The sequence below is a fragment of the Canis aureus genome, chromosome 8, assembly GCF_053574225.1.
Source record: "Canis aureus isolate CA01 chromosome 8, VMU_Caureus_v.1.0, whole genome shotgun sequence".
Taxonomy (NCBI): Eukaryota; Metazoa; Chordata; class Mammalia; order Carnivora; family Canidae; genus Canis; species Canis aureus.
Window position 1 is genome coordinate 60,716,301 of NC_135618.1, and position 12,997 is coordinate 60,729,297.

The 12,997-nt window shown below is 56.5% G+C and overlaps 1 protein-coding gene across 1 annotated transcript; it reads right to left on the minus strand.

Annotated features, from left to right (window-relative positions):
- Window positions 1-1,747: 1,747 nt before the first annotated feature.
- On the minus strand, window positions 1,748-11,561 carry PRSS36 (serine protease 36). The gene is made up of 13 exons (XM_077907077.1): window positions 11,431-11,561; window positions 11,219-11,313; window positions 10,737-11,108; window positions 7,876-8,042; window positions 5,327-5,576; window positions 5,099-5,228; window positions 4,524-4,780; window positions 4,276-4,439; window positions 3,729-3,966; window positions 3,456-3,597; window positions 2,952-3,217; window positions 2,753-2,874; window positions 1,748-2,277 (listed from the first exon to the last, which is right to left on the minus strand). Exons 1-13 carry the CDS (start codon window positions 11,559-11,561, stop codon window positions 1,999-2,001), a joined length of 2,613 nt encoding a protein of 870 aa, XP_077763203.1. The 3' UTR covers window positions 1,748-1,998.
- Between the last annotated feature and the right edge of the window lie 1,436 nt (window positions 11,562-12,997).

Consider the following 12,997-nt stretch of genomic DNA (forward strand, 5'->3'; position numbering starts at 1 on the left):
CCCACCTACTTTCCCTAAGACTGGGACCTCATAGCCAAAATTTTAGGGCCCCAGAGGGTAGGGAACTCCTGGAGTGGAGTGGGAAGGGGTCTAAGCTGGGGAGGAGGGGATGACATTGGACACTGTGGTGGGTTTGGGTCGAGGGTGGGTGTTTATTTATTTATTTTATTTTTAAAAAGATTTTATTTATTCATGAGAGACACAGAGAGAGAGAGAGAGGTAGAGACACAGGCAGAGGGAGAAGCAGGCTCCATGCAGGGAGCCCGACGTGGGACTCCATCTCGGGTCTCCAGGATCACGCCCTGGACTGAAGGCGGCGCTAAACCGCAGAGCCACCCAGGCTACCCGAGGGTGGGTGTTTAAATGTTTGTGGGGGATGGCATCCGGGTACTGGTACAGGTGGGCTATCCTCTTGGGGCTCTGGCAGCCAATGACAACCCTGGCCCTTAAAGAACCTCTGCCATCTCCTCTATCTCCCAAGAACTTCCTCCCTCCTCTCCCATATACTCTGCCCACCCCACCCAGAGATGGTGACTCTGGCCCCAAAGGTGACCCCTCTGCCACCTTCATCTGTGGCTTGCACCCCAAGCACTGCCCCCTTCCTGGGTCTCCATTTGCTCTTTTTCTGTACTCAGACATAATCTCTTCTGTGACCCTTTCTTAATCCCCAGCCAGGGATGTCCCCATATGTGTTCCCTGGACACAGAGCACTACTTCATGGGCTGATCCATCAGACCCCAGACCCCCTGACTTCGGAGTAAGCAGGGAATGCGGTTGTATTCATGCTGGGAGGGCACTAATACTTGAGGAGTGAGGGGGGCTGGCTCAGTTGGTTAAGCGTCTGCCTTTGGCTTGGACTTGGATCTTGGGAGTTCAGGGCTCCCTGCTCAGTAGGGAGCCTGCTTCTCCCGCTTCCTCTGCCACTCCTACCCCCCCTCTGCCACTCCTACCACCCCATCCCCGCCTGTGCTCTCTCTCTCTCAAATAAATAAAATATATATTTTTTAAGATTTTAATTTATTTATTCACGAGAGACACATAGAGAGAGGCACAGAGACACAGGCAGAGGGAGAAGCAGGCTCCACGCAGGGAGCCTGATGCGGGACTCAATCCTGGGACTCCAGGATCATGCCCTGAGCTAGAAGGCAGACACTCAACCCCCGAGCTACCCGGGCATCCCTCAAATAAATAAAATCTTAAAAAAAAAAAAATGGTGAGTGGGGTAGTGGGATGTACACACACAAGGACACATGATGATGCCCAAACTCTGGGGACACTGGGCAGGATGTGAAGGTGGGGAACTGTTAAGCGTGTGTCATGTATGTATTGGGGACACTGGAGGTGTACACTCTGGGTCACTCAACAGGGTGTATATATGAGGGGGCATCTGTCTGTGGATACAGGATATGGTAGCCCCTGGACTCCCAGACTCCAGGACCCTTCTTCAACCCTCACCCTAGCCCTTGCTCTGGGTTGGGGGGAGGACAGTAGGGTCTGAGCCTGGGCTGAGGTGTCTGGCAGGTGCTAGGGATGCTGATTCCACCGGGGAGGTGACACACACCCAGCTGCCACCCCACCTCCCCCGCCCTGGGGCAGGAATGAAGGACAGCTGCCACGTTATCAGGGACACATTTCCTGGGAGCCCAAAGCCTGACTCACAGAGCCCCAGCAGGGATGGGCCCTACCCTGTGGGCTTCCCCCAGCCCCTTGGCCTGCCCCCAGCAATGACATAAGGCCATGTGTCCGTGTTTACACCTTTATTGTCCGCTTCCCGGTGCCCCCAAGGATTCCGGAGCCCAAAATAGCTGGGGAGGCCCAATTACCCAGAGCCAGAGCCGCTGCAGTCCAGGTGGGTGGGGCGGCCTGGAGGTTCGGTGCCAGTGGCGGGTGAGGGAACAAAGCCGGTTGGGCCACATTCCAGCTGTACTGGGTGGGAAGTGGAAGGCTGGAGGGAGTGGGGGGAGGAGAAGGAGGGGTGGCTCTCGGACCCAGGCCCCCTCAGCCCTGGATCAGGGGGGTCAGGAGCAGCAGGAAGAGGGCAACCCGAGGGGAGCCTGAGGCCCTGGCCATTTCAGGGGGGCAAAGGTTGCTGCCTTCAGGGGGCCAGTGGGGGTAGCCATTGGGAGGCAGGAAATGGGCTTCCTCCACCATCTGGGAGATCCAGGCCTCTTCAGGGCCAATGGCAGCGAACAGCTCCCGGCTCCCTCGAACAGCCATGCCCATGAGCACCCAGGAGCCTCCCTCCGTCTGGCACAGGAGCGGAGGTGCTGAGGTCACCTGCAGTATCAGAGCCAAGCCCCAAAGGGTCTCTTACCCTTCCTCCTGCTCCTCTATCTCTTCTTAGAGTCCAGCCACAGAGCGCTGCTTGTCCCTATCCTCAGGCATCCGGGCCCCTGGTCTCTCTCTACAGTCCAGATGGGAAGCACTGCTTCTTCCTATTTGGGGCCCAGCACTCAAGAATTCCAACCCAAGGGCGCCTGGGTGGCTCAGTGGTTGAACGTCTGTCTGCCTTTGGCTCAGGTCACAATCGCAGCATGATCCCATGATCCCCACATCAGGCTCCCCGCAGGAGGCCTGCTTCTCCCTCTGCCCATGTCTCTGCCTCTCTGTATCTCTCATGAATAAATAAATAAAATCTTAAAAAAAAAAAAAAAAAGGAATTCCAACCCAGCTCACTCTCTAGGGTCCTGCTGGGCTGCCCAGTGCTGCCTGGTTCCCCTCTCCCCGGATGGGGATGTCCAGGCCCCTTTACCTCACATCTGTCCTCCTGACCCTCCGAATACAGAACACAGAGAGTCCCAGGGGGCAGGATGCCCTGATAGAGACAGTGACAGAGTCGTGGCATCAAGATAGAGACAGCTGCAGCCACGGGGACTAGAGAGAGGAGAGAGGGTTGTCGCAGGGCTTCTGGCCTTCAGTCACTCCTCACCCCCAGGACCCTGGGCTCTCACCTCGGTCCCGGGGGTCCTTCCAGCCCAGCACCCAACAGCTGGCCCCCAGGGGGATACCCCCTGGATGAAGGCAGATGGGCAGGGCTGATGGGGAGGGTTCCACCCTGGAGTTCAGCTCCAGGAGGGCCAAAGGGGGCCGAAGTCCCAGGTGCCGGGGCAGGCGGATGCTGGTGACCACCCGGGATACCTGGTGGCCCTGTGGGAGGGGGCTGGCCCCCGCCCGGCCCAGGTACACTTCGATATAAGGCACTGTCGTGGAGCCTGGCCTGTTGGAACAAAGCTCAGTGTCATCCCCTGCTCTCCCAGTGGCCGTAAAGTCCTTCCCAGGGCAGAATGGGTCGTTCCATTGAGTATTCCTCCTGCCAGATCTCTCTTCTACCTCAAAACACTTGAGGCACTCCCCTGCACCGTAAGAGCCCCAAATGGAGAGTCCCACTATTGTTAAGAGCCCTTAGGCCCATCTCTCCATTTTTCCTTCTTGTCCAAGAGATGGGTGAGACCCACCTGAGGACACAGTGAGTGGCTGCCAGAACCCAGCCTGGGGCCACCAGGATCCCAGTGCAGACTCGATCTCCAGCCACGTGCACTTCTGCCAACCAGGGCCACAGGACCCCCACCACAGCGGGCTCTGGTCGCAGGCCACAGGCTAGGGAGAGGAGGTGACCACTTAAACGGGGGCTTCGCAGCTGACCCATGAAGACCTAACCACGGGTCTTAGCTCATGTAGGAGCCCCTAAGCCCCAAAGCCTCAGGAGACATTAAGCCCTGAGCCCTCACCACCATGTTCTGTGTGCGGGGGACAAGTCTGTGTGTCAGTCTCCTCCCCCTCAGAGCCCCAGTCCCAGGTCAGCTGGTCTTCTAGGTAGGCTCCGCGAGTCACGTGGCTGATCCACGGGCCATGGGTCTGCAGGGGGTGGAAGACTCTGGGACGCAGGCAGCCACTGGAAAAGTCGCTGATTCCAGCCAGGAACCAAGTCCCCTCCTCCTGGCACAGGAGGCTCCGATGAGAGTAGTTCTGCAATCAAGAGTGTGTGCGCGCCAGTGAGAGGCTCTCCAAGGTCCTGGGGCTTTCCTGCACCTCCCTCTCTCCCTCCTCTCTCTCTCCCACTCAGACATGACAAGCCCCACCTCCTCCACGCCACTCGCCAATACTAGTCTGCACAAGAAGTCAGCCCTCGCCTTAGGATTCTCTGTGAACCTAGGTGTAGCAGGGCCAGACGTCGCCCAGGGCCCATCTCAGGCCCCTCCCCGAAGTGCTCCAGGCGGCCTTCAGGGCCCGGGCGCCCCGCCCCCGCCGCGCCCCCGCCGCGCCCCCGCCGCGCACCCAGCAGCCGCCCGCCTCCTCCTCCTCCTGGTACGCGGGGCAGAGCGCGCGCGGCGGGTCTCCCGGCGGCGGCACGGACGCCCCCTGGCGGCCGTACAGGCAGTGACACCACCAGCCGCCCAGCAGCTCGGCCTCGAGCTGTGCGTTGGGGCCGGGCGCAGGTTCTGGAACCGAGAAGAGAGCGCGCCAGCGCGGCTTAGGAGTGAGTCCCGCCGCCTCCGTCCAGCCCGGCACCGCCCCCTGCTCACCCCCGCGGCCCCAGCGAGCCAGGCGGCAGCGGCTGCCGGGCAGGAAGTAGTGTTCTGGGTGAGGGAGGCACACTGGCCGTGGGGCCGTGCTCAGGTTCACCGGCGCTCGCAGCTGCAGCAGCGCCAGGTCCGAGGCGTCGTCCCACGAGGCGTTGTCGTGCGGCACGAGGCGCGCCACCAGCTCTGCGCGCGGACGCGAGGGCAGCAGCACGCGCCAGGTGTCCAGGTCGCGGGGCGGGCCGTCTGAGTTGATGGGGCTGCGGGATGGGGGAAACTGGGGCCGGGGGCCGGATCCTGCACACTCAGCTCAAAACCACACACACACACACACATCTGGCTTGGACTCGTGGCATCCCGGATCAAACTCATACTACCCCCTACCCGCCCCAGGTAGACTAGGATCCTACTCTGCGAGCTGGATCCTACACCTGCCAGTGAGACCCCACACTCCAGATAGATGTGCCCCTCCACCCCTACTCCTACCCTACACAGGGGAAGGGCTGAGGACAGGTAAATAGTGTCTCAGGTCGGGGGAGGAGGGGCAAGAATTTGTCTGAGACTGGGTTTTCACTCACTCCAGAAAGCAGCTGGCAGGTGCCAAGACCCAGCTTTCAGACACCAACGCCCCATGGCAGGGTCTGGATCCTGGCACCATCACCTGGGCCTCCCAGGGCCAGGCCCCTGGCCTTGGGGCCTTCCCGCACTCTGAGGGGTGAGAGGCCTGGGTCAGGGGGCCTCCCAGACCCCTACCCCAACTCAAATCTCCCATGTCCAGCTGCCATCTAGGGGTCCTGCTCCCTCACCTGGCAGAGCAATGCTGCAGTTCTGATCCGTGGGCTCCCAGGCACCTGACTGGGGCTCCCAGGACTGGGTGGGAAAGGCAGGCCCAGGCTCTGAGCCAATCACCTGTTCCCGTATCCATGCCTCATAAGGAGCCACAGCGGTGAAGATTCCGGGGCGGTTCCTTCGTCCACAGCCAAAGCCAAAGCTGGTGACTCCTGCCTGGAACCATCGGCCATCTTCCTCACAGACCAGGGGGCCCCCAGAGTCTCCCTGAGGATAGATAATTCAGTGTCAAGGGATCAGCCCAGGGACCCAGCAGCTTACACTGGGTCACCTCACAAAGGTTCTAGACCTCTTCTTGTTGCCCAACAAAGAGCCACCTTCTAGAAATATGCCCTGTCTGAGCTTTGTCCTCTGCATTCCCTACAACTCTAAGCAGAAGAAAGCCTTGTAAGGCAGAAAGGCTGATGAGCAGCCAAAGTCAAGGGCACCAAGCTAATGCATTCAAGACCATGCTAGAGAGACCTGCAGGGCCCATTCAGAGCCAAATGATTCTTGTTCAATAAATGCCTCAAATCCCGTTCTGGATTTCTAAGTGCAACCACTTGTTGAAGCAAATCAGAGATGCCACAAGTCAGGAGGAAGAGGCTGTTAGAAATAAGCTGTTAGAAAGCAGCAAGCGGGGACGCTTGGGTGACTCAGCAGTTGAGCGTCTGCCTTCCGCTCAGGGCATGATCCTGGATCGAGTGGGGCCTGCTTCTCTCTCTCTGCCTACGTCTCTGCCTCTCTCTGTGTGTCTCTCAAAAACAAACAAACAAACAAACAAACAAACAAATAAATAAGGAGGCAGGGGATTATGTCCATGGGTCCTGGAACCTTATAACTGGGGGGAACCTGGAAGGAAGGCTATCTAGCGTGAATCCATTGCCACCATGCATGCTTGAGCATCCTCAAAAATGTGTGCCATTGGGGGTGCCTGGGTGACTCAGTTAAGTATCTGACTTTTTTTTTAGATAATATTTTAAAAGAGTTATTTATTTATTTACTTGAAGATTTTATTTATTTGAGAGAGAGAGAGAGCACATGAGTTGGGGGGAAGGGCAGAGGGAGAGGGAGAAGCAGACTCGCCAGCTGAGCAGGGAGCCCAGATGCCAGAGATCTCCCAGCAGGAGATCATGACCTGAGCCCAAACCAGGAGTTGGACACTCAACCATCTTAGTCATCCAGACACCCCAAAGCATCTGACTCTTGATTTTAGCTCAGGTCATTATCTCAGGATGGTGGGATCAAGTGCAGAGTCTGCTTGTCCCTCTTCCTCCCCCCACTTGTACTCTCTCTCTCAAATCAATCTTTTTTTTTAAGCTTTTATTTATTCATGAGAGACAGACAGAGAGAGAGAGAGAGAGAGACAGAGACAGAGACACAGGCAGAAGGCAGAGGGAGAAGCAGGCTCCATTCAGGGAGCCCGACGTGGGACTCGATCCCCAGTCTCCAGGATCATACCTGGGGCTGCAGGCGGTGCCAAACCGCTGTGCCACGGGGGCTGCCCTCAAATCAATTAATCACACAAAAAAATGTGTGCCATTGGAGGAAAGTTTCTGGGGAAAATAGTTAAAATATAGTATGTGTTCGCTTTCGGCAAGATATCTGGGAAATTCTCTTTTATAAAGGATTAATCCTTCTTTTTTAAATTTTATTTTTAAATAATTTCTGCACCCAACATGGGGCTTGAACTCACTACCTTGAGATCAAGAGTTGTACACTCGGGGCACCTGGGTGGCTTAGTGGTGGAGCATCTGCCTTTGGATCAGATCATGATCCTGGGGTCCTGGGATTGGGTCCTGCATCAGGCTCCCCGCAGGGAGCCCGCTTCTCCCTCTGCCTATGTTTCTGCCTCTTTCTCTGTGTCTTTCATGGATAAATAAATAAAAATCTTTAAAAAAACAAAACAAAATAGAGTCATACATTCTATGGACTGAACCAGTCAGGCACCCCAGATAAACTCATTTTTTAAAAAAAATAACTATGTGTTGAATATTTACTAAGTAACAGGTGCTGTATTGTGGACTGGGATGTGGAATAATAATAATAATAATAATAATAATAATAATAATAATAGCTAATACTTGTTTAAGCTCTTATTAAAAACCAAACACTGTCCTAAGTGTTTTTATATCTATAAATTCATGTGATCATCATAATTACCCTATGAGGTCAATAATGCTATCATCTCCATCTGCCAGGTGAGAAAGTCTGGACATCCAGAAGTTAAATAACTCAGCCAAGGTCACAGAACTAATAAGTGGTGGTGCTGGACTTCTAACCAGGCTGACTCACTCTAGAGTCTGACACGTAACCTCTGCACGGTGAACTGCCATAAGTAACAGTACCCTCTTGTCAAGTTCCAAGTTCTGTCCATTTATAATCTTCTCATCAATCCTCTTTAGCAATCATTAACAATCTTGCCCTCTTTTTGCAGAGAGAGAGATGAGATTTGTCTATTCCCCATGATTCCTATCAGGGTTTTGCCTGGCCCTGCTGGGCAGATGCAGGCCTCCCCCCTCCATACCTGGCAAGTGTCCCTGCGGCCCTCCGGGTAGCCAGCACACAGCATCCCTGGCAATAGCTGGAAAGTGAGGTTGAAGGGGCCAGGCCGGCTATAGAGACACTGACAGGCAGCCTCTCCCAGCAGCCTGAGCTCCACTTCTTGTAGCACCCATGGGAGAGGCAGGGGGTCTGCAGGCAGAACCAGAGAGCAAAGGCTGTGAGGCAGATATGAAGTCCTCTGTTCCCTAGCTCAGCTCTATGTCCTCCAGGTGCCTCCTGGGCATCTCTATCTAGACGCCCCAGGACACCCTCACCTGCTGAATTCAAAACCAGTTATTAGAGAACTTCTTCTTACACCCTCATCTCAGGAGTGGCCCCATCAAGCACCTGGTGAGAGCTTCCATGGATGGTAGTGCAGTGGAGAAAGGTATCCAGACAATAAATGATGCATGTGGGGCTAAAATCACTGAGCTCTGTGCCCCGATATGGGTTGTGCCAATCTTGAGAGGGTACCCTTTTCAATAAAGGTGCCATAAAGACTAGCATGGCCCTGTACCAAGTTACAGAGCATGGAGTCTGGGTGTCAGCTTTGACCCCTGACTCAGCTTCCCCTCTCCAATCAGTTCCCAAATCCTGAAAACCTCTCATTGTGACTTCTTGCAATTTTCACTGCAATTGTCCTGGTTTAGAAAGCACAACTTTGGGTCTGGATGATTGGCCCAGGTTCCTCACTGGTCCATTCCTCACTCACCCTTCAGTTGTTGCTGACAGAGAAATGTTCTTTTTTTTTAATTTTTAATTTTTAAAAAATTTTAGGTAGGGGGGATCCCTGGGTGGCTCAGCGGTTTAGCGCCTGCCTTTGGCCCAGGGCGTGATCCTGGAGTCCTGGGATCGAGTCCCGCGTCAGGCTCCCAGCATGGAGCCTGCTTCTCCCTCTGCCTCTGTCTCTGCCCCTCTCTCTCTGTGTCTATCATGAATAAATGGGTAGAATCTTTAAAAAAAAAATTTTAGGTAGGTTGCACACCCAGCATGGAGCCCAACTTGGGGCTTAAACCCACGACACTGGGCTCAAGACCTGAGCTGAGATCAAGAGTCAGATACTTATCCAACTGAGCCACCAGGTGCCCCATGACAGAGGAATGTGTTTAAAGCTCAGCTCTGATCTTATCAAGAACAATCAATGGATCCTACTGTCTACATCCGAGGCCTACCCCTTTCCTGAGGTAAACCTGCCTTTTTTTTTTTTTTAAACCTGCCTTTGATGGAAACAACGTCTCAGAATCCAGGAACGTGTGGTGGAGGGTGTGGACAGAGCTCGTTGCCTCCCCACCCAGAATCCTGAGAGGTCAGGTGATGGTGAGGCTGTACTTGAGGGCTATCCAGGCAAGTTTGGGGATTGTCCTAGGGATCCTGGGAGCTGGTGGAGTACTCTGGCCCTTGGTTTGACCTTAGGGCTTTCATAGTCCAGCCCTAGCAACTTTTGTGACCTCTGTTGCCTATGCCTCTTCCATTCCAGCCTGGCAAGCTGGCCCTTCTCCATGTCATGTCTCATGTGAGTCCCCAGAGTGGCCTCCATCTCCCCACACTAGCCTGTTATGCTAACTCATGTCCTCTTTACAACAGCTCCCCAGAAATCTCCTGTTCTGGATACCCTTTGTCAGGATGGTTTGGGGGCCCATCCCCATGGACTTCCTATGTCCTCAGAATGACCCTTTCATGTCATCTCCTGCCCTGATGGGGCCCCTCTAAGCACAGGCTGTGGTATCTCCTCCTGAAGCACCCTTGCTAAAGCCCTGGGCACTGCACAGCACAGGTCTGATCACAGTAAATGCATTGTGGGGGCCTTGTTAACATGGAAAAGTAGCATTGGATAATAGGGATGATAGGGAATGGGAAAGTGCTCTATTTCCTCTCAAACCTTCTTCTTCTTCTTCTTCTTCTTCTTCTTCTTTTTTTTAAGATTTATTTTATTTATTTATTCATGAGAGACACAGAGGGAAGCAGAGATACAGATAGAAGAAGAAGCAGGCTCCTCACAGGGAGCCAGATGTGGGACTCCATCCCTGGACCAGGATCACGCCGTGAGCCGAAGGCAGACGCTCACCACTGAACCACCCAGGCGTCCCTCTTCCAAACCTTCTAGTGTAATGTTTGCTCAATCTACTGAATGTATAGCTTGTCTACCTACTAGAATTTAAGCTCTGAGGCAGGGACTTTTGCTAGTTATGTTCACTGGCGTATCTCTAATGCCTCAGTGCCCAGCCCATTGAGAAGGTGCTCAAGAAATATCTGTTGAATAAATGAAAGATGAGCTGAGTGAATGAGGGTGAGTAGGGAAAAGACAGGAGGTGAGTAAGTAGAGGATGAATGAGAGAAGGGTAGGATGGGGGGAGAGGGACCGGAGAAAGGAGGGCAGAAACGGACATTTGCTGAACGCTTAGGATATGCCAGGCGCTGTGCTTTAGTGCACGATTATCTAGGGTAAAAGTACCTAAAGTGCATTAATTAGTATGTTCGGCACCGTGCTATCAACTTTACATGGATTTCCTCACTTAATCCACCCGACAACCCCATGCACTGGCACGATTTTCCTCAATTTTCAGAGGAAGCAATGGATTGGGTGAAGCGCTTTGTCTGAAACAGCCCAGCTAGGATGGGAACCCTGGTCGGATCCTAAATCCGGGAAAGAAAAAAACTGGCAGGAAAGGTGAAGAGGTAACGGGTTGGGTGAGTCAGTAGTCCTGGTCTGCGAGCCCTTGGCGGGGAGATAGAGGGAGACGGGCGGGGCGCTCACCGGGCCGAGGTCTCCACCTCCCGAGGCCCGGCCCCGAGGACTCCTCAGCGGGCTCCGCGGCCGCCGGGACCCACGTCCCCGACACTCACCCGCTTCCTGGACGTCCCCCCAGCCGGTGGCCCAGCAGGTGGTGCCGTGGGCGAAGCGGTGCGAGGCGCGCGGCAGGCAGACGGGCCGCACGGCGGGGCCCAGCCTGGCGGGCGAGGCGAGGCGCAGCAGGGCCAGGTCGGCGCCGCGGTCCACGCCGCTGTAGTCGCGCGGCACGAGGATGGCGGCCACCGCGCGCACGTGCGCGCCGTCGGGGGCGGCGGCCTGGGAGTGCGCGCCCAGCAGTACCGACCACGCGGCCGCGGGCTCCAGGGTCCCGTTCCTGCGCGGAGGCCCGGGCGGGAGGGGGGAGGCCGGCTGTCGTGGGGGTCCCGTGGCTCGGAGCCCGCGGGAAGGTGGGGCCGGCGGGAAACCTGGGTCGGGATTCGGGGCTGGAGAGATCCGGGTTCAGATAGGCTCCCAGAAAGAGGGAGGCGTGGACCCGATTCCCAGCTGGTTGGTTGGCTGGGGGACCCGGACAGACGGGATTCAGGGTCGGATGTCTGGTGGAGTGGTGGCGCGGGCCTGCAGGCGGCGCCCACCGCATTGGGAACCAGGGCGACCCCGCCCCGCAGAGCCCTTGGGGCCGGGGGGGGGGGGGGGGGGGGTAGGGCGGGGACCCGCGCCGCGCCGTCTCAAGCCGCGGGGCAGGCGGGGCTGGCTGTGGACCCGGGTGGGCTGCGGGCCGATACTCACGTCACGAAACAGTGAGCCGCCGAGAGCACCCAGGAAGGCGCGACGAGGGAGCCCCCGCAGATGTGGCTCCCGCTCTGATGCAGGCTCACCTGCCACGGCCAGCTCCCCGGCCGCGCGTCCGAGCCCCCCATGATTCGGGCAGAGGGCTCAGGGCGACCGCAGTCTGCATGGGGGCACCGAGGAGGCTGTCGCCTGCCGGCCGCCCGACGCCGGGGCACCCAGGGAGCTCAAGACGAAGCCGTCTCCCACCCGGCCTCAGTTTGCCCCTCTGAACAAGAACAGTGAGGACCTTGGCACGTCTAATTTTCCAGTGACTTCCACCGCCCTCCTCGCCTAGCCAGCCTTGACTCTCCTTAGGATCTGAGGAACTCCCCACTCTTCCTTACCTAGATCTTCAGGTTCTTCTTGGGTGGAACTGAGAGCTGAGGGTTAGAAGGTAAAGAGAGGAAGGTACTGGTGACTTCCAGCCCGCGACACTGCTCAGCCCCACCTTCCTGTTCTTAGGCCCCTGCCCCCTACCCTTCCCAGTCCCTGGGCGTTCAGTCCCCTGCCAGTAGGCATGTTACCCCTCCTGTCTTCGCTGCCTCCCACATGACTCCCCACCACCCCGCAACTGCCTTACCTGAGTTCTGGAAAGCTCCTGGGATGGGGCTGATGGCTAGAAAGAGGGAAGCAGGGAGAGGCTAGAGATCTACACTTTGATAAGCCCTCCCTGATGCCCTCCCAGCAAGCTCCATCTCCCTATGACACCCAAGCCTCTTTCCCCTCTCAAACACTATTCCTCTCCCTTCTGACATCTCACTCCCTCCTCCCCTTCCTCCTCTGACCCCCCCATTACCCACACAGAACCCAGGAGTCCTGGTTTCCAGCTCCCCAGATACTAGGACCCTGGCCCATTGTAGCCATCTCCTGTCTCCTGAAGTTACCGAGGATCACCAGTGGAAGGAGCAGGTGGTGGGACATGGCACATTTGAGTCAGCTGGAGGCACGGAGATGGGTGAAGGTCTGCTCCCAGTCACAGCTCTGTCACTGCCTAGACAGCCCGTGTGACACCTGATGGTCCCAGGAGCAGCCCCACCCTCCCTGGCTGGAGCCCATCTCTGGCAATCTGAGAGGATCTGGGGCTGGAAGGGGAAGTTAGGGAGCCTGTAGGCCCCACCCAGAGCCCTGTGAGCATCTCACATCACTGGAGGCCCAAGGTGGGGGTGGGAGGCAGATGTCCTAGCTCCACGGCGCTGTTGAGTGGGCGATGGAAGAGTGGAGAACCCTGTGGGCAAAGGTGGGAGGAGAGGACAACCAAGGTGCTGGGAGGCTGATGTATTGGCTCCTTGGTGAGGCCAGGCCGTGGGTGAACCCAGGCCCTGGGGACAGAGGAGGTGGCCCCTCAGTGGCGTGACTCACCTGAGACCTCACCTCTGTTCAGGGTGTGCCTTACCCCAAAGGCTTGGTCCTTTCTTCTCACACAGCTCTGGTTACTGGAGTTGCTGGCCAGGTCTGGGAAGGGAGCCCTAGGGAATTCAATCCCATCCCAACAAAAGGATCACAGATTTCCGGCAGGTTGGGCAGG